Source organism: Lipotes vexillifer, unplaced genomic scaffold, assembly GCF_000442215.2.
Source record: "Lipotes vexillifer unplaced genomic scaffold, Lipotes_vexillifer_v1.1 scaffold525, whole genome shotgun sequence".
Classification (NCBI taxonomy): Eukaryota; Metazoa; Chordata; class Mammalia; order Artiodactyla; family Lipotidae; genus Lipotes; species Lipotes vexillifer.
The window spans coordinates 178838-200758 of record NW_006786891.1 but is presented as its reverse complement, the minus strand read 5'-3'; the positions used below and the strand labels follow the sequence as shown (position 1 = coordinate 200758).

Genomic DNA, 21921 nt, shown 5'->3' with positions numbered 1-21921 from the left:
TCCCTGCTGGGCTCCACAAGGAGGAGGCGGCAGGAGCCTAGATGAGAGCACACCGCCATGGTCTCTGACATGGTGGGGTACGGGAGACCCTCCATCCTGCACAGTGCCACGTGTTGAGTGTATACCTAGAAACAAAAAACAAACCTGAGGTCAGCTGCCAGAAGGTAGTCCTGGGTCTGTATCCAATCATTATTTCTTCTTTTGGGAAAATGAGACACTTCTTTTCCAGGATACTCAGTACCCCAGAAGGCATCAAGGGGTGCCCCACTGGGGCACAAACACAGGGGCAGAATGTCTGGCCTCGGAATCAGACAACAGCAGGTCTGAACCCTGGTTCTGCCAATTACCTAAATAAGCAACCCGGGCCAGTTATTTCACTTTTTGAGCTTCAGTTTTATCTATTAAATATACTACAATATCCCTCATGAGTTAATAGATATAATATGCTTAGAAACTGTCACAGTTATACAAACAGTCCTCATTTCCAGGGGCTGAGTGTTGCCACTGAGAGTGTCATAATTCAAGTCAAATTTTGCTATAAGGGCATTTTCCTTGGCAGAAACAGTGAGCAGGTGCCAAGGCATGTCCCTTGGAAAAGCACAAAGGCCTAGAGAGAATACAGGTCACTCTCTCCAGAAGAGCTGTATCAGGCTTTACAAAAACAAAAACGGGCAAAACATGACTAGCGACTAAATGTTTAAAAAAGAATTTAGGGGCTTCCCTGGTGGCACAGTGGTTGAGAGTACGCCTGCAGATGCAGGGGACATGGGTTCGTGCCCCGGTCCGGAAAGATCCCACATGCCGCGGAGCAGCTAGGCCCATAAGCCGTGGCCGCTGAGCCTACGCGTCCGGAGCCTGTGCTCCACAACGGGAGAGGCCACAACAGTGAGAGGCCCGAGTACCACAAAAAAAAAAAAGAATTTAAAGAAGAAAAGCTTAAAGGAAATAAACAGCTGGAAGGAAAATGTCTTCCTGACATCTCTATTTGTCTAAAACATACTCATACACACAGATATATAAACTCCCAGGTATATACTTAAACACCTTTAATAAACCACTAAGGCCCAAGCCCTAAAGATTCCTTTTACTTGATATAGTTGAAATTATTCTCAGAATGTTTGATCTTTGTGATTTTTTTTTTAACATCTTTATTGGAGTATAACTGCTTTACAATGATTAGTTTCTGCTGTATAACAAAGTAAATCAGCTACACATATACATATATCCCCATATCTTCTCCTTCTTGCGTCTCCCTCCCACCCGCCCTATCCCACCCATCTAGGTGGTCACAAAGCACAGAGCTGATATCCCTGTGCTATGCAGCTGCTTCCCACTAGCTAGCTATTTTACATTTGGTAGTGTATATACGTCAATGCTACTCTCTCACTTCGTCCCAGCTTACCCTTCCCCTCCCCGTGTCCTCAGGTCCATTCTCTACTTCTGCGTATTTATTCCTGTCCGTTTCTTTTTTTTAGATTCCATATATATGTGTTAGCATACAGTATTTATTTTTGTCTTTCTGACTTACTTCACTCTGTATGGCAGACTCTAGGTCCATACACCTCAATACAAATAACTCAATTTTGTTTCTTTATATGGCTGAGTAATATTGCATTGTATATATGTGCCACATCTTCTTTGTCCATTCACCTGTCAATGGACACTTAGGTTGCTTCCATGTCCTGGATATTGTAAATGCAGCTGCAATGAACATTGTGGTACATGACTGTTTTTGAATTATGGTTTTCTCAGGGTATATGCCCAGTAGTGGGATTGCTGGGTCGTATGGTAGTTCTATTTTTAGCTTTTTTTTGGCAGTACGTGGGCCTCTCACTGTTGTGGCCTCTCCCATTGTGGAGCACAGGCTCCGGACACACAGGCTCAGTGGCCATGGCTCATGGGCCTAGCCGCTCCGCGGCATGTGGGATCTTCCCAGACCAGGGCGCGAACCTGCGTCCCCTGCATCGGCAGGTGGACTCTCAACCACTGCGCCACCAGGGAAGCCCCCTATTTTTAACTTTTTAAGGAACCCCCATACTGTTCTCCATAGTGGCTGTATCAATTTACATTCCCACCAACAGTGCAAGAGGGCTCCCTTTTCTCCACACCCTCTCCAGCATTTATTGTTTATAGATTTTTTGATGATGGCCATTCTGACCGGTGTGAGGTGATACCTCATTGTAGTTTTGATTTGCATTTCTCTAATGATTAGTGATGTTAAGCATTCTTTCATGTGTTTGTTGGCAATCTGTATATCTTCTTTGGAGAAATGTCTATTTAGGGGTCTGCCCATTTTTGGATTGGGTTGTTTGTTTTTGTGATATTGAGCTGCATGAGCTGCTTGTAAATTTCGGAGATTAATCCTTTGTCAGGTGCTTCACATGCAAATATTTTCTCCCATTCTCAGGGTTGTCTTTTCTTCTTGTTTATGGTTTCCTTTGCTGTGCAAAAGCTTTTAAGTTTCATTAGGTCCTATTTGTTTATTTTTGTTTTTATTTCCATTTCTGTAGGAGGTGGGTCAAAAAGGATGTTGCTGTGATTTATGTCATAGAGTGTTCTGCCTATGTTTTTCTCTAAGAGTTTTATAGTGTCTGGCCTTACATTTATGTCTCTAATCCATTTTGAGTTTATTTTTGTATATGGTGTTAGGGAGTGTTCTAATTTCATTCTTTTACACGTAGCTGTCCAGTTTTGCCAGCACCACTTATTGAAGAGGCTGTCTTTTCTCCATCGTATATTCTTGCCTCCTTTATCAAAAATAAGGTGACCATATGTGCGTGGGTTTATCTCTGGGCTTTCTCTCCTTTCCACTGATCTATATTTGTTTTTATGCCAGTACCATACTGTCTTGATTACTGTAGCTTTGTAGTATAGTCTGAAGTCCGGGAGCCTGATTCCTCCAGCTCCGTTTTTATTTTTCAAGATTGCTTAGGCTATTCAGGGTCTTTTGTATTTCCATACAGATTGTGAAATTTTTTGTCCTAGTTCTGTGAAAAATGCCAGTGGTAGTTTGATAAGGATTGCATTGAATCTGTAGAGTGCTTTGGGTAGTGTAGTCATTTTCACAATGTTGATTCTTCCAATCCAAGAACATGGTATATCTCTCCATCTGTTTGTATTATCTTTAATTTCTTTCATCAGTGTCTTATAGTTTTCTGCATACAGGTCTTTTGTCTCCTTAGGTAGGTTTATTCCTAGATATTTTATTCTTTTTGTTGCAATGGTAAATGGGAGTGTTTCCTTAATTTCTCTTTCAGATTTTTCATCATTAGTGTATCGGAATGCAAGATACTTCTGTGCATTAATTTTGTATCCTGCTACTTTACCAAATTCATTGATTAGCTCTAGCAGTTTTCTGGTAGAATCTTTAGGATTCTCTATGTATAGTATCATATCATCTGCAAACAGTGACAGCTTTACTTCTTTTCTGATTTAGATTCCTTTTATTTCTTTTTCGTCTCTGATTGCTGTGGCTAAAACTTCCAAAACTATGTTGAATAACAGTGGTGAGAGTTGGCAACCTTGTCTTTTTCCTGATCTTAGTGGAAATGGTTTCAGTTTTTCACCATTGAGAACGATGTTGGCTGTGGGTTTGTCATATATAGCCTTTATTATGTTCAGGTTAAGTTCCCTCTTGCCTACTTTCTGGAGGGTTTCTATCATGAATAGGTGTTGAATTTTGTCAAAAGCTTTTTCTGCATCTATTGAGATGATCATATGGTTTTTCTCCTTCAATTTGTTAATATGGTTAATCACATTGATAGATTTGCGTATATTGAAGAATCCTTGCATTCCTGGGATAAACCCCACTTGATCAGGGTATATGATACTTCTAATGTGCTGTTGTATTCTGTTTGCTAGTATTTTGTTGAGGATTTTTACATCTATGTTCATCAGTGATACTGGCCCGTAGTTTCCTTTCTTTGTGACATCTTTGTCTGGATTTGGTATCAGGGTGATGGTTGTGATTTGTTTTTAAACAAGGCTTGTTCTGAAAGCTTTGCCCCACACTATACCACAAGCTGTATCAGAGCAGCAACTTTTGTCCTGCTCATCTTTGAATCTCCCCCTCCCAGAAAAGTATCTGACACATAGTAAAGCCTCAATCTAATATGCAGAAACCATTTGCTAATGGCCTCTTCTCATGCAACTCAATTAAATATCACATAAAAATAGGTGCTGGTTTGATATTCTTTAGCATAATCAGGTTGGCACAAAATAGAGACAGACTATTACACAGTGGTTAAAATTCCCACATATTATATTTTAAAGGCACCAGACCAAAATAGGATTTTTTAAAAAGTAGATCAATCACCTGTTGAAATGTTGCTTCCTCCAGTCCTGATCGACGGAACTCTGCAAGGATGGCTCTCAGGAAGCTCTGTTCCAGAACGGAGGAATTCCTTAAAGAAAATGAGGAGATGTGAATTCTCCTAAGTGGCTGTACCACCAACCCAAGGAAAGCCAAATAAAACTTCTCTGTGTCTTTAGAGAAGAGAGAGGAAAAAACTTGGGACTATTTCCTCCTACATTCCTATATGATTTGGCAAGGATTTCCCTTCCCCTCAAAGTCTCAAAATGATATGAAAAATAACACTTTGGAAGTAAGGGAACACAGCAACTATATCTGGACATGTACCAGCACACCCCCATTTCATGGTTGAGGATATCATTCAATGTGAGAGAAGTAGCTACTTTCCTCTTCTTGTTTCCACAGCACTTTACTTCATAAACACCTATAGTGTAACTCAATACATGGTAATTATTCTCCTATTATACTAGGATTACATTTCTGTCTCTTTGACTAGACTATGCCCCTTAAGAAAAGGTACAGCACTGTCAGTAAATGCAGGTTATATGAGTAAAAGCTTTGAAAGGGAAGCATGCTTCCATGGCCCTCTCCAGTGGTCTTCCAAGGGAGGTTCAGGGTCAGGAAGCAGAAGCGTCTTACTTGATGGCAGTGATGTATGACGATGAAAACATCTCCTCTACTGCTTCCAGTAAGTGGGCTGTAGTGACCAGGCCAGGGGAGTCGGGCTTCTGGCAGGAGAACTCACAAATCTCTGTGGCACGCCTACAAATGTCCAGGCAGCGTCGTGCATCTCCAGAGAGGGCTGCTACCTACAAGAGGGAACATTTTATTCCTCGAGATCCCCTTGCTATCTCAACCCAGAAGAAAAACCAACTGATTCTGTGTTCAGATAAAAAGGGCTGGGAATGGACTTAAGCATGAAATTAAGTACTTGGCCCTGGCTGGGAACCTGGTGGGAGCTCAGATATAAATTATTATACTGTCTGGGACTTTTCCCCAAGTCCACACCACACCTTTGTCTTGGCCTTACAGATAATTCCAGAATGGAAGAGACAGAAATTCTCAACTTTATTTAATATTAGAAAAATGAAGAAATCTAAAAGAAGAGACCTTTGGCCCAAGATCATTACTGAACCATCTGGAGACACAAGGGTCTTGTTCCTTGCATGAAGAGAAAAAGCCAAGAGGCTGAGGTGGAGCCTATTTTGGAGATAAAGCCACAGTCTGGGGCTTCCCTGGTGGCGCAGTGGTTGAGAGTCCACCTGCCGATGCAGGAGACATGGGTTCGTGCCCCGGTCTGGGAAGATCCCACATGTTGCGGAGACGCTGGGCCCGTGAGCCATGGCCGCTGAGCCTGCGCATCCGGAGCCTGTGCTCCGCAACGGGAGAGGCCACAACAGTGAGAGGCCCACGTACCGCAAAAAAAAAAAAAAAAAAGCCACAGCCTGAGCCTCCCTCACAGCATGTGATGAATTTTGGAAACTACCTGGTCAATGGCTAAATGAACCAGAATCAAGAGGGAAGGAAGCCATGAAGCTGGAGGACCCAGAGGAATCTGTGGTTAGATGAATTAGACCAACCCCCCATGCCAGTGGCTCTGCTTTTGTGCCTGCCTTCCTTTCCATGTGCACAGAGGCTGAGGGGCTCCTGGGCTCCCTTTACGGGGAATCCTATACTCTCTCCCAAGATGACATAGGAGGGCTCTTGCATTTTAAATTTAACTGAGGGAACTCCTGGAATCACCATTGCCTGCAAGCATTTCTGTTTGTATATTCCCAGTGCTTGCCAGCAACCCCATCATTCGCCTGACAACCATCGCAGGCGATAACATCCTGTCTGATAGTGTCCCAAAGTAACTATTTTCTTCCAATTATAAAACATTAAGTTTAAAAAAGCAAATCGTACAGGCATACACATACATGCATGCGCAGGCATACACACACCAAAACTAAGACATTAAAAAGAGTCATTTCTGGGAAGTGGGATTATAGGAGATTTTTTTTTATTTTTTGACTTTTTTTTCAATTGGGGTATAGTTGCTTTACAGTGTTGTGTTAGTTTCTGCTGTACAACGAAGTGAATACATGTATACATATATTCCCTCCCTCTTGGACCTCCCTCTCCCACCATCCCACCCATCTAGGTCATCACAGAGCACCAAGCTGAGCTTCCTGCACTATACAGGAGGTTCCCACTAGCTATCTGTTTTACACATGGTAGTGTATTTATGTCAATCCCAGACTCCCAATTCATCCCATTCTCCCCACCCCACCCCTCCCCTGTGTCCACATGTCCGCTCTGTACATCTGCATCTCTATTCCTGCCCTGCAAATAGGTTCATCTATACGACTTTTCTAGGTTCCACATATATGCGTTAATATACAATGTTTGTTTTTCTCTTTCTGACTTACTTCACTCAGTACGACAGACAGGATTATAGGAGTTTTTAAATGTTTTGTGTCTATTTCTGTTTTCAGAATTCAAATATAAGACATTCAAAACAAAAATCACTTTTCCAGTAACCCAAGACAGAAACATGAGCACTGGCGTATATTATCCCCTCCTTCTAATCTCCCATATTCAGCTGGTGAGGATGTCCTGGGGATGTTTCCGCCCTATCACTCCTCCTTTCCTCTGTGTGAAGCAGCACCATACAGTGGTTAATAGCAGGGACTCAAGGGCTGCTCAGAGGCCTAGAATCAAAGTGGACAGGTGACCCTGGGAGGCTAGAAAACACCCAAAGCACTTCCCACTCTGAGGGTACCTGTGAACCTTGGCAACCGTAAGCACTCTTTTTGACTGCTTCTGGGGTGACAGAGACAGAAAAAGTTGGGGCCACCCAACATGGAATCTAAGAAAAGACCTTGCATAAACTTGGGACCCAACCTCCACTACAGCCCCAGTATGAGGGTGAGTGAAAGACTTATCATGCAGAAGGGATGGCAAGAAAAATGACCTGTTGTAACCTTGGCGTTAGGTGGGTGTAGGGTGACAAAAACTCACCGAGTCTTTGCAACCACAAGCCCTCACATGGATTTGTAGCCCAAATTTATGTTGTCTCCTAAAAACCTCAAGTAGAGAATTTTGTTTAAAAATGGTCCCAGTTGGTAGTGCCCCTCAGTAACTGACAGAAGCACAAACAAACTAAATGAATTCAACTTCAACCCAGGCCTCAATCAACTCTCAGATAAAGCTCTTAAGAAAATGAGCATAGTTAAGAAAAAAAAAATCAAGACACAAAAAACAAGGAAACAAGACAATACAGACATGTGAATCAGCAATCAACAGAAGTAAACCTACAAAGACTTCAGATATCATAAGATAAACAATATAGGTATGTTTTTATGTTAAGAAATGAAAGAGAGGTTTGAAATTACAGGCAAGAGTTTTGGGTAAAAACAGCAGCCAAATTTGAAGTCTTCTGAAACCTCATTTAAAGACCAAGAACCGTAAATAAGAAAAGGAAGCAACTGGAGAGCAGTAAACAATATAATTCTGAAAGTTGGAAAGAAGTGGCAGGGTACTGGTTAACCTAGCAGCCTGAGAAAGCCCATTCCTAAGCCCGCAGTGAGGAATCCAAGAACAAACCTAAGTTACATTAAAAATCTTCAAAATGCTCAGAAGTTAGTGATGCTGGAACTGGAGGTAAAGGGGGAAGTTTGGCTAAAATAAAGAGGACTGGTTGAAAGTTAAGAAACGGATGCCCTAGATCAGGAGTCGGCAAACTATGGCCTACCACATGTTTTTGTAAATAAAGTTTTATTGTAACACAGCTATGTGCATTTGTTTACATATTATATAATACATGGCTGCCTTCACAACGCAAAGGCAGAGTTGAATAGTGGTGACAGACCATTATGGCCCAGAAAGCCTAAAACATTTACTACTGGCCCTTCGCAGAAAGTTTGCTGACCCTTGCCCTAGACCTCTCCCCCATTTCATGCTGTTGGTGAACATCAGGGCCACTGAGGGAGGGTTTAGGGCTCTGTGAGAAAATTTTGTGCCTTGGTAATTTGTACTGTTTCCATAAAACTCTTTGCCCCGGAGATTATCCCTCTTATGTACCATGGCAGGAGACCAGAAATTTACTCTCAAGCAAGGATAAACAAAAAAGTCTCTGGACTAGTAACACTTGGTATTGTTGCAGAGGAGGGAATGTCCCTTACTAAATATAGATGGTTACTATTTGCATGCTGAATTTGAAGACCTCCACCCTCCCTGACTCCAGCCCACCTCCCCTGATCCTAGAACACTGCCCTGCAGGCAGGACAGGGGAAGCCTACTCTTTGAAATCTGACTATCCCAGAAACTATGGGAATAAACTAAAGGTATTGAAATTGGCCCGATCAGATTACCCCTCAGCAAGCTCTCAATGAACAAGCCCCAATTATATATTCAGAGCTCCCAATCAGCTCTGTAATCTCCACCCTTAGACCTCAGCGGACCACAATGGCAGCTGAGGAAAGTCTAACGATGCAGGATAGAGACCAAAACCAACAGACAAAGCATCTTCGAGGAAAAAGGAGAAAACAACCTCAAATAAGTAGGATGGTATATAAAAGGACCATTCAGAGGAAAAAAAAGAACTTTTAGAAATTGCATGATTGCAGAGGTGGAAAACTCTACCAACAGAAGGGTTAGATAGTAACTTTGAGGATCTCTCTCCTAGAAAGCAAAGCTTGGAGATAAACACCATATCTCGCTCACCTCTGACCCTAATACTTAATATAGTACCCAGCTGTGAACAGGTGTTACAGACGTGTGTTGCTGCTATAGGCATTCAGAGTTCACATCATTTCCAGTAAGAAACTAGAAATATAACTCTTTTAAGTGCTGAAATACTGTGGATGTGTGGTGTCTTTCATTCAGCTCAAGGTGGACATTTAACCTGAGTTGTTCCTCAGCAGCCTCGGAGAAGTCTTAGTGGAATCTCAATTGGCATTCTCCCAGTAAGCCTGGAGGGGGTAGGCATCCCACACTTCATATCTACCATGGAACATGCACCCTGCTAGGTACATTACAGACACGGTCTCATTTAATTCTCACAATGACCCTATGAGGTAACTGTTTTTTTTTTTGTTGTTTTTTTTTTTGCTGTACGCGGGCCTCTCCCATTGCGGAGCACAGGCTCCAGACGTGCAGGCTCAGCGGCCATGGCTCACAGGCCCAGATGCTCCGCAGCATGTGGGATCTTCCCGGACTGGGGCACGAACCTGTGTCCCCTGCATCGGCAGGCGGACTCTCAACCACTGCACCACCAGGGGAGCCCGAGGTAACTATTATTATTCCCATTTTTCAGAGAAGAAAACTGAAACCCAGGAAGTTTTTAAGTAACTTTTCTGTAACCTTCCACATGCTTATTAAAGTATCAGAGCCAGAATTCAAACCAGGTTTGTCTACCTCACTCACTATGTTGCCCTTTTGATTATACAAAGCTCCCTGAATCAATTAATCTTTACTTATATATAAGCCCACCATACTCAGAGCCTTCTAATTAGTTATACAATAAGAAGGTTAAGGAATTTTTCAGAATTTTGTTTCTATGTTTTGGTATTTGTTTTTACAGGACTTCCTAATTTTTTCTTCATCTCCAGAGCACCCAGCATAGGGCCTCACATGGGCAGGTACTCGGCAAAAACTGTCGGGGTGACTAGGAGCTCCCCAAAGGCGACTTACCTTCCTGGCTACCAACTGGATGGCATCATCCTCAAAGGCCTTTAAATGTTTGAGTCGGGACACCAGGATCTGTTGTAGTTGGCTGTGAGTATAGGGCTGGAAGGACATCCGGGTTAGACCCTGGGGAGTCAAGATGACAGAGGAACAAGTTCATGGATTTCCCACTCTGACAGTCCTGGTGGAAAGCCACTTGCAAGTCCCCAAACCTGATTTCCAAGTCCCATGTAACAATTTACACATTTCATCCCAGGACTACCACTGCTTCCAGCTCCTCTTGTTACTGACAATGGCCTGTGGGATCCTGTAGGGCAGTAGCTCTCGACTGTTTTTTCATTTAGCTTAAAAGAATCTTCTATTCTACTGGAATCATTTACAAGTAGATCTGAGCAGAGGTCCTCTCGTTAGAGTGGGTGGGACGGTCTTCATCTCTACAACATGCACCAGCTTGGCTCCCGGTTTCACTCCAGCTGAACCACAAGGTCCACAAGGGCAGAGATCGTGTCTGCCCCGTTCACAGCCATACTCCGTGCATCTAACACTGCCTGACAAGGGTAAGCACTTAAGTATTTTTTTAAATAATTAAACCTTTAAGGTTCTGTGCAGTTTAAGAGTGCGGAGGTAGCAGAACACCAAGAAGATATGTTTGCAGAAAGCCATGCAATGGTGACATATTTAATTCCAACTTAGTAATTATAAGAATTTCAGAAATCACATTTCTTACTTTTCCTATTTATTTTAGATTCCTATGTATTCATTTTTTGGAGAAATCCTTGGCCCAGAATTATGGGTCTGTAAGAACAGCTTGAGAATGGCCCTACCAGTCGGCTGGACACCCGGTTCATCATGATGCGCTCTGGCAGATCCATGGTGTTGGCAATGGTCAGGACCACAAGCCGGGCCTCCTTGTGAGTGGGCCAGTCAAAGAGATTGTACATTACGTCTTGTTTCTGAGTCCACAGAAGGTCGAGCTGCCAGGAAATGGAGAGAGACGCAGCGTCAACCACAGAGATGGAGCTGGGACCCCGGAGTGAAGCCTGTTACCACTGCTTTAGCTTCATGTGCTCTCACGTCACACCACCAGCAAGGACATCAATGGACACATGCCTCTCACCACCAGAGAATGGGCCAAAGCGAAGGAAGAAGGGAGCCAGGACGTTCCTCCCGCCCAGTATTTGCTCCTGGAACATTGCAATCAAGTGCCACGCCACTTCTCCAGTCCTTCCGTGGGCACCTCCTTACCTCGTCCACAAGCAGCACCGTGGTTTCCTGAGAGGACCCTCGAGTGCGGAATCGCTTAGCCAGCAGTTCTGCCGCGTGGTGAGCTGTTGCCCTGTGACCCGTCAGCTTCTGCATTGCGGTGGGGCGGGGTGGGTGGGGGAATGTGTGGTGAACTGTAAGAACTTTACTCCCCTGGGCTTAAAGTTAAATCTGCATATAGAGGAAGCTATTCAGCCTGAGGACTTCAGTATCCTACCCTCTGCCTTCCACTGGAAGGAGAAGAGAAGGCAACAAAAGACAATAGTGTTTGAAATGCAAATGAGCCACAGGCTGGCCCCAGAAGCCCCTCCAAAATCATTAGTGTATGACTGTAACTGGACGTTACTTGTTCCAGCATAACTTGTTCCAGCATAACGGCTAATGAATGAAAAAGTGAGATGCAAACTTCGGCCTACCTCTGACCCCTTTTCCGGTTTGCCACAATGCCCGCTGTGTACAAATGGTTTTCACCATGTTGGTAAGTACTAGCTTCCAGAAATTCCTATCCAGCTCCTAGACTTCAAAGTCCTTGAGGGGAGGAATTCTGCCTTCTTTGCCCTTGCTACCTCTACACAAAGGACAATGCTTGGCAAGTTGTGAACATGTAATATGCACAAAATTAAATAAACCTTTCCCTTTTCATGTGCCACCCAGAAACTGTATTTTCCAAAAAGCCCAAACAGGGGAATCCCTGGCAGTCAGTGGCTGGGACTCCGTGCTTTCACTGCCGAGGGCCTGGGTTTGATCCCTGGTCGGGGAACTAGGATCCTGCAAGCCGTGTGGCCAAAAAAACCCAAAGACAAACCAAAAAACCCAAAACAAAAAGCCCAAACAGTGTTGCTCACCTGCAAGATTTGCACATAGACTTGGTGGGGCTCTGTCAGCTTCATGCCATTGACTTCAATGTATTGAAAGGGAGGAACATCATTTGCTTGGGATGCCTGCTGCAGGCAGCGAATCACCTCGTGTACAGTGGCAGTCTTCCCTGTCCCAGGGACCCCGGAGATGTACATGCACCTGGGGCAAGAAGAGAAGACCCCGGGCTAGGTCTGTGCAGCTGCCTTACACTATCATCAGTTATGAGCATGAGAATGTGTGCTGAATGAAGGACAGAGGCCCCTGAAATGTGGAGGTGGGAGGAGTAAGGACCATCCTTGGAAGCTGATCAGAGCAGGACCTCTTTATATAGAACCATTCATTCTATAAGCAAGGCTGTATGCAAAGTGCCCACCCAAAAAAGGCCAGTGTCATTTTCTCTGTAAGACAGAATTCTATAGAATTACTTTGACAACAAAAACTGCTTCAGAAGCTTAGGCTTCAGCAATGGCCTTGCCTGTTCTGACACCAGGGAAAGACCGCTTGGGTGAACTACAGCACCTGACGTGGTACACTAGCAGGGCCTTCCGCCCTGAGCATCCTGCTTCCTCAACATGACTCACCCTCCAGTATGGTCAAGGAGTTTGCTTTCCACAAAGTTGTACATGTCCTGGAATTCCTGTTCCCGACAGGGAAGAGACGCAGGTCGAGCAGAAACATGCAGCCTAAAGTTGGTGGTAAATGAGGGAAAAGGAGGACTTTAGAAGCATTTTACTATCTACTCAGTAATAAATGGAAAAGATTTATCTATAGTTTCTATTTGAAACCTTAATCTCACATCCAAGGGAAAGCCTTCATTCTTAAACTTTTTCATTTGGCCTTTCTCCACCCAGACAAATCACCCAACTCAGTGCTTCTAACTAAGAGTACATATCACCTGGGGAGGTTCCTCAAATCACATGGGTGGACCTCATCCCACATGAGATTCTGATTCAGCTGATTTCTGGCAGGATCTAGGCTTATGTATTTTGAAAAAGTCCCCACGCAGTTCTAAAGGGCACCGCAACTGAGAAGCAGTGTCCTGACTCATCACCTTCCAACCCTGAGAAAGTGGTGGCAGTGGACTGCAGACTCCTCCCAGAGCCTGTCCACAGTAGCTCACCCAGACACTGCTTGAGATTTCTTCTTTCTAGACACACACGTTCATCTTACTCTCTACCTTTATTATGTACACTAATGACTACAAAGCACTCCCAGTTCATGTGAATGAAAGCAGGGGCCCCCGAGCAGCGTCACCTCAGCCGGGCCTCCTCCAGCACATTGGTGGGCTCCTGGGCAGCCAGGTTTCGGCTGCGGATCCGGGGAGTGGCATGACGTGGTATTCTGGGCTCGGGCTATATTCAAAAGAGAGAACATTTAGATAATCAACAAGGACCTACCGTAGAGCAAAGGGAACTCTACTCAATATTCTGTAATAACCTATATGGTAAAAGAATCTGAAAAAGAATGGATATATGTTTATGTATAACTGAATCACTTTGCTGTACACCTGAAACTAACACAACACTGTAAATCACCTATACTCCAAAATAAAAAGAGAGAGACAGAACATATTTCAGAAGGAAAAAACAAAGCAAAACTCCATCCAGGATGCATCAGCAAATCTGATTCATGATGAGCTGATAAAAAGAAGAGAGGTAGTGAATTCCTCTTAGTTCTTTCCTGTATAAATTGCCAAGATTCTCCCTTTCTCTCCTCACATTACACATACATTTTGTTCATAGTCCAAACACAATTTCTTATTTCTAATTTACATATAGTATTAGGATTTGAAAACAATGTCAGGCTGAGGAAAGAATGAATAAAAGTATGGATTAAATACTTTTCAAAGTAAAATACTATCTTCAAAGAAAGGCAAATTATTAAAAAATCCTAAATACTCTGCCCAAATAGGGTACAGTAGCAGGCATAAACTGGGTTTGATTCATAAGATCCTCCTCTATTCTGCCCCCATGAGTTGCATTCACTGATTAAAATAAAAAAGCATCTTTAAAAAATATAAATAAAAAAGATCTTCCTCTAGCCTTCTTTGAAAATATGGTCAATCTTTAGCTCAGAACTTCCACAATCCACTACACAGTACTTGAAGAAACCTCCCCAGATTTTTCCACTTCAAACCATAGGGTCATTCAGTTTAGGCCCACAGACCGATTTCACCATTCTCTTTTTTTTCTTGCTGCTGGCTCATTAGAGCAGGCCTGCTACCCAGTAGTATTCATGGTGCTTCCACAAAGCACTCCCTTTTGTGGGGGCATTTCACCTACCCACCCTCTGCTTGTAGCCAAGCTATAAAGTGATAGTCTCTACACTCTTCCCAAATGCAGAACAGCATTTAGACCCTGTTAACAGCTTAACATCTATTAACTCTGGAGAAAACAGGAAAATAATAACAAACCTTGCTGAGAAGGTTTTTTCTTTTTAAAAAAAAGGTGGACTTCTGACTTTTTTTATTATGCTAAAGAGGCCCCGGCCCCGCCCCTAAATCCCTTCTTCTGGGTGGGACCCAGGAGATGCAATCAAACCAGATCATCCGGGTGAGCTATTCTACAAGACTATCTCGTCCAAAGCCGATCTATTGGATTTCCTTCCCTAAAGGTCTTTAATTTGACTTCAACCCAAGCCCAATCACATTTTTCTTGATATGGGAAAATGGAGATCAGCTTTAGAAATGTCCCTAATTAGGCATTTCTAAATTGTTCTAAAGAACAAGATGCTCCACGAAAAATGTTTCCTAATATACTAATGCCCTCACAATAACATTAATAAGTTAATGGCCTTGAGAAGTCATGTGATAATGAAACCAGTTTAACGTTGTTTAATCCAAACATTTCTCAAACATGTTTGAACACAGTAAGACCCTCTTTTCTTAATAGTTTCAATGCTCTGCTAAAGTTCCACAGAAAGCAGAGACATCCATTTACCTCTTCCACGTTTCTGTTACACAACTCATTACCAACACCTAGTAGTGCTCCCTATTCCTCAAGTGCATTGAGTGGCACAACAAAACCAATGACATGGCTCAGCAGCCCTGGATTCAATACCCACTGAGCACTGACTACGCACAAAGCCCTCTGCCAGCTTTCAAGGGAAATGCAAAGATGAGGAGTCCATTCTTACAGTTCTTGTCCTTCCCTCAGGCAGTTTGGCTCTTGGCCATTCGGTTCCGTATCTTAAAAGGAACTTGGACTCAAATTTTATCACTGTCTACTGGGTTCGTTTTCAGTCCTAGGGTTCACGTAGAACCTTTCCTCCATGAATACACAGGGAACTCTACTCAATACTCTGTAATAACTTATATGGGAAAAGAATCTGAGAAAGAATGAATATATGTATATATATATAACTGAACCACTTTGCTGTACACCTGAAACACAACATTGTAAATCAACTATACCCCAATACAAAATAAAAATTAAATTAAAAAAAAGAAAAAGAACCTTTCCTCCATGAATACTCCAAGTGGCATAGCTTTGAATATGACAGACCTATGCTCAAAACCCAGCTGTTATTAGTTGTGTGAGCTCAGTCACCACAATTTCTAAATTACAAGAAATAAACCTAAAAGAACCTTACGGTTTTCTTTGGTGTCTTGGAGGGGGTCTGTAAGGATGACTTCATGGAAGAGCGTAGGTTCCTGGACACATTGCTGGGTGTTCTCCTTGGAAAAGGGGGTGTGAAAGCCTCTTCCTCCTCACTGTCAGAGTCTGAAATCTCGGCTACCGGCAGAAACTCTTCCTCTTCTTGGTCACTTTTACAATTACCTAAAAACCTGAATGGTAGGACACATTATTTTCTGATATTCAATGTTTGAAGTGTACATAAGAAGCTCCTAACAGATCAGTGTGGATTCGAGGTATTGCAGAGTCTCTCCTGCAACCGAGCAATATCAGATGTGCTCCTTTTCTTGGGCTCTTGCTACCGGGAAGCTCTATTAAGGGCTTTATTTATATTATCTCATTAAACCCTGCAAAACTTTGTGACTTGTTTATTATTATTATTCCCATTTTATAGATGAGGAATCCAAGGCTTAGAAAGGTTAAGTAACCTTCCCAAGGTTACACAGATAGTAAATGACAAAGCCCAGGTTCAAATCCAAGTCTATCAGAATCAAAGTTCATGCTCTTAGGCACCGCACTAACAGTCTTGCTGGGTGTGATGATTATGGGGCCCTGGGAGCCACCTAAGGCCAGGGCAGTGTTTCTTGCCTCTTTCAAACTACTACGTTTATGTGAAATTAACATAATTCCAGACATACTAGGTAAAGGAGAATTTCAATGGATTAGCAAACAACAAACAAGAAATAAAAAGAGGATTTAAGAAATAGGATTATAGATTTCACAAATGGCAGGATGTTTTTATGCCTGCCAAGCAGCAGTCTTACCTAAGCTGCTGCCTAATCCGATTCAAAGTCAAGAGAGAGCTCTTTCTGCAGATACGACGGGGAGCAGAGGTAGCTTCATCCTGAACTGGTTCTTTGGCCTCCCTGCAAGATACCACAGCAAGGTTATGGAAAGCAGTTTTGGGCACCAGGGATCAGCAGCAGGACTAGAAGATAGTCAGGTGGCCTGACTGGCTCCTATCCTTTCTGCAGCTACTTTGGAAGGAGCTAATCACACTGTGCTAAAAAGTTTGTAACTGAAGTTTGACTCAAACCCAGAGATTAAAGTTTGCCAAAAGCTTATCATTTAAATCAGACTCATCACCTCTCCAACTAGAGATCAGAACATACTAATCCTAGGCAGAGTTTCTTATCCTTTTTTAATTTCTGACATATCAATGAATTTACTGTCCACTCAAGGGTAGCAGAAATGCAGCTATATTTTCAATACAAAGCATTTATCAAGCAAACTAGGTAAGCCAGGTGCTGCAGTTTCTGAGCAGGAAATATTGAAATTTCAGGCTTGTCACATTCCCTGTGCAGCGCATTATTTATAAACATTGCCCAATGTCAAACTGCAGAGCTTTTTCTAGATGCATTATCTTCTTGTACTGTATGTATTTGAAAATGGCTTCCAATTTAAAAGAAAAAAACCCCAAAAACCTAAGAAAATCACTGTTAAAATGTGACAAAGAGCCACAGCAAGTAATGAAATCCAGGACTGTGAAGCAGTTCAGGTTTGGGAAATTATCTTCTGGAGCCGTGATCCCCAAAGGACAGCTGGGTATATCAGAATCAACCAAAGAGCATCTCAAAGTGCAGATTCCTGGGCCCAACGCTTGGAGGTTAATTTCCTACATCTAGGGAAAGGCTCAGAAATCTGTATTTTGGAAAAGCTGGTGATTCTGTGACACAGGCAGATTTATCGGCTGTGACCCACACTTTTCACATCATGTGAAGGATCTCTATTTGCTCTGCGGGAGGCAGGGGAGCATCCCCAGTTACCTCTTTTTGATGTTTTCTGGTTTCAGAATCACAGAAGGCACCACCAAGGATTTCTGTCCCCCCCTGACAGGAGTAAATGTTCTTTCTTCACTAGTCTCTGTCGTTTTCAAAGCTGGGACTCGAGTTCTCAGGATCATGCAACGATCAGGTGAAGCCTTCTTGTCATCCTCGGCCCAACACTGCTGAATCTCTCCAGCTTTCTCTGGAGTTTTCAGAGCTGCAGATGAGTTCTGAGGACCATTAGGCTGAGACCTCTTTGAAGGTGAGGTGATCTCAGAGAAGGCCACTTTCCGTTTCATCCTTCCAGGAGACTCCAACGAGGCCCATGAAGTCTGCTGGGAAATCCTAGTGTTATGTGTCCTAGGGAAACCTAAGTTCAAGAGAAATCACCATAGACAATGTGTGAATTTTATAACTATGCACTATATACACCCCTAATCTCTTTATAGATAAACTCATTCACTGAGTGATACAAAAGACATGAGTTATCCATATTTTGAATTATTCTATGCTTTCTTTTCCTGCGCCAGGTAGCTCTTATTATTTTTAGTCTCTCTCTTAAATTCTACGAGTAATTTTGCTAGCTAGAACCATAAGTCAACAGTTAAATCAGCTTTTATAGATAAATGTTCAGGTCAGGTTTTCTGTGAAGTAATCTACCAGAAGAGTGGTTCTCAACCAGGGTGATACTGCACATCCTCAGGCCCCATTCAACAGCATCTGAAAAAATTTATACCAACGGCTCTGTTGACTAATACCAAGTCCTAGATTTTTCTTAACCCAGATTATATCTACCAACAGAGAGATGGGTCCCCGGGGGTGGGGGTGGGGGGTATCCAACTGGGTTCTAAGAATACACAGAGCCACATTTGGATCTGCTCCTCTCTCACCATGACCAAAGGCACCAAGAACCTGGACATTCATTCACAGTTAGCAATTGAGCTATTAAAAGATATGTGGGGGCTTCCCTAGTGGCGCAGTGGTTGAGAGTCCGCCTGCCGATGCAGGGGACACGGGTTCGTGCCCCGGTCCAGGAAGATCCCACATGCCGCGGAGCAGCTAGGCCCGTGAGCCATGGCCGCTGAGCCTGAGCGTCCGGAGCCTAAGCTCCACAACAGGAGAGGCCACAACAGTGAGAGGCCTGCGTACCGCAAAGAAAAAAAAAAAAAAAAAAAAGATATGTGGGACTTCCCTGGTGGCTCAGTAGTTAAGAATCTGCCTGCCAACGCAGGGGACATGGGTTCGATCCCTGGTATGGGGAGATCCCACGTGCCGCGGAGCAACTAAGCCCGTGCACCACAACTACTGAGAATGAGCTCTAGAGCTCGCAAGCCACAACTACCGAGCCTGCACACCACAACTACTGAAGCCCACATGCTCTAGGGCCCGCATGCCACAACTACTGAGCCTGCGAGCTGCAACCACTGAAGCCCACGTGCCTAGAGCCCATGCTCTGCGACAAGAGACGCCACTGCAATGAGAAGCCCATGCACCACAATGAAGAGTAGCCCCCTCTCGCTGCAACTAGAGAAAGCCCGCATGCAGCAACGAAGACCCAATGCAGCCAAAAGTAACAGGGCAGATGATACACATAAATGTCTATAGTATGAAGTTTAAAAATTGTCCTAAAGCACCTAAGTGCTAATAAACATGGCTTTTGAGACAGACCTTGAAAGAAAAGCAAAATTTCAACAGAGTTGAAAGGGGAAGGAGGGGAATAAGTGAAGAGAATAAATGAGATTGATGTGAGCTAAGGCAACGAGGCAGGAAAGCACTGGGCAGAGGAGTTCACTTTAGTCACAGCACAGGGTGTGTGTGGAATAGCTGCAGACAAGGTAAGAAGTCATCTAGTACCTGTGTGGTAAATTTGAGGGTAACTCATATCTAAATTAATGTAAAAATGTCCCAAAGTCCTGGTCTCCCTCATGCCTCATTTCCCCATCTTTCTGTCAAAAACAATCCAAAATATTTTCATCATATCTGCCTCATCTAATTATGTAACTGTGTCAAGTTTAAATTTTTGACCCTAACTTTCAAGGTCCTACAAAATCAACAGTGAAAAAAACACTCAATTATTTCTAAATGGTGGTATTACAAATTATTTCTCTAGTAGTCTTCTGCATTTCCAAAATGTTTTATATGTTTATATTCAGCTCCTAAACATTTGTATTCTTGATAGCTCCTACTAAGGAGCTATCAAGAATGCAAATAACTTATACTCAATGAACTTGGCGCATAAACAGAAAAATTAAGGACACCTAATAGGATGAGGACGAGCTCTCAGAACAGCCATGGAGTAGCTTTCAGATATATCATTAGTGAAAAAAGTTAAGATGGAAAAGAATACATCCAGTATAATATCCTACTGGGTAAGAAAGAATGGGAAATAAAACTATAATAAAATAAAAATTATATGCATGTTTGTATATGACTGTGTGTATATATGTCTGTGTGTGTTTTGATTTATCTGTTGATTTTTGCAAAAACCAAAGGAAAAATAAACCAGAAACTAATAAAATTGATTACCTACAAAAGATGAGGTAGAAACAGGGAGCAAGGGTAAAGAAAGGAATGGGGCTTATCTGAGTACACTTGTCTTAAATAGTTTTGACTCTTTAACTATGCTAATGTTTTAAATGTTTTGAAAATCAATCAAAGATGGGAAAAGCCCTAAAATTAAACAGAAATGAAAGAAACTAACTGTATATCACCAATAAAATAACCATTGGTGGAAGAAAAAAAAGTTAATCAAAGCAACGTTACTCCCTCAGTGGAATATATTCTAAAGGCATAAAAACTGCAAATCAATTTTGATTTGGAATTATGGAATGTGGGAAGGATGGAAAGAACCCCATAGTATAGATTAGAAGTATGAGTATGAATTTAAGAGTTTTAACACTATATTATAACAAATATATATATATATTTCTTAGCTCTTCCACTAAGGATCTAAAAGCAATGTCACCTTAGTAGCTAAGCTCTTGAAGAATTAGCTAATTACAGGGCTTAACATCACTAATCATTAGAGAAATGTAACAATGACATACTACCTCACACCCATTAGCATAGCTACAATCAAAACCACAGAAAATAACAATATAAAACAACATAATAATAACAAGATCTAAATAGTTGGTGACAATGTGGGGAAATGGAACTCTTGTGTGTTACTGATAAGAATGTAAAATGATGCAGCTGCTATGGAAGAGTATGGTGGTTCCTCAAAAAATTAAACAGAAAAGAAATTTTACCCCAAATAGCCAAAGCAATCTTGAGAAAGAAAAACAAACCTGGAGGCATCACAATCCCTGATTTGAAACTATATTACAAAGCTACCGTAATCCAAACAGTATGGTTTTGGCACACACAGATCGATGGAACAAAATAGAAAGCCCAGAAACAAACTCACATATATATGACCAATTAATTTACAACAAAGGAGCCAAGAACATACAATAAGGAAAGGACAGACTCTTCATTAAATGATGCTGGAAAAATTGGACAGAAGAATTGAAACATGCAGAAGAATGAAACTGGACTACTATCTTACATCATACACAAAAATTAATTCAAAATGGATTAAAGACTTGAATGTAAGGCTTGAAACCATACAACTCTTAGATGAAAACATAGGTGGTAATAAGCTCCTTGACATGGATCTTGATGATGATTTTTTGGATCTGACACCAAAAACAAAGGCAACAAAAATAAAAACAAGTGGGACTACACCAAATTAAAAAGCTTCTGGACATGAAGGAAACCACCAACAAAATGAAAGGCAACCTACTGAATGGGAGAAAATATTTGCAAATCAAATATCTGATAAGGGGTTAATATCCAAAGTATATCAAGAACTCATACAATAGCAGGAAAACAAACAATGAGATTAGAAAATGGACAGAGGACCCGAACAGACAGTATTCCAAGTGAAGCTATACAGATGGCCAATAGGTACATGAAAAGGTGCTCAATGTCACTAATCATCAGAGAAATGCAAATCAAGATGAAGTATCACCTCACACCTGTCAGAATGGCTATCATCAGAAAGAAAACAAATAACAAGTGTTGGTGAGGATATGGAGAATAGGGAACCCTTATGCACTGTTGGTGGGAATGTAAATTGGTGCGGCCACTACGGATAACAGTATGGAGGATCCTCAAAAAGGCAAAAATAAAACTACCATACGAGGGACTTCCCTGGTGGCGCAGTGGTTAAGAATCCGCCTGCCAGGGCTTCCCTGGTGGCGCAGTGCTTGGGAGTCCGCCTGCCGATGCAGGAGACGCGGGTTCGTGCCCCGTTTCGGGAGGATCCCACGTGCCGCGGAGCGGCTGGGCCCGTGAGCCATGGCCGCTGGGCCTGCGCGTCCGGAGCCTGTGCTCCGCAAATGGGAGAGGCCACGACAGTGAGAGGCCCGCA

The 21921-nt window shown here is 42.6% G+C and overlaps 1 protein-coding gene across 1 annotated transcript in view; it reads right to left on the bottom strand.

The window, feature by feature from the left end:
* Window positions 1-21921, bottom strand: part of ORC1 (origin recognition complex subunit 1) — a 29284-nt gene that overhangs the window by 165 nt on the left and 7198 nt on the right. The window contains exons 6-18 of the mRNA XM_007459610.1: window positions 21691-21701; window positions 17505-17849; window positions 16503-16604; window positions 15695-15890; window positions 13358-13455; window positions 12685-12786; window positions 12091-12262; window positions 11228-11335; window positions 10807-10956; window positions 9989-10108; window positions 4952-5121; window positions 4316-4403; window positions 6-125 (exon numbers count right to left, since the gene is read on the bottom strand). Of these exons, the coding sequence (XP_007459672.1) occupies window positions 6-125; window positions 4316-4403; window positions 4952-5121; window positions 9989-10108; window positions 10807-10956; window positions 11228-11335; window positions 12091-12262; window positions 12685-12786; window positions 13358-13455; window positions 15695-15890; window positions 16503-16604; window positions 17505-17849; window positions 21691-21701 (1782 nt within the window). The remainder of the gene's footprint in view (window positions 1-5; window positions 126-4315; window positions 4404-4951; window positions 5122-9988; window positions 10109-10806; window positions 10957-11227; window positions 11336-12090; window positions 12263-12684; window positions 12787-13357; window positions 13456-15694; window positions 15891-16502; window positions 16605-17504; window positions 17850-21690; window positions 21702-21921) is intronic.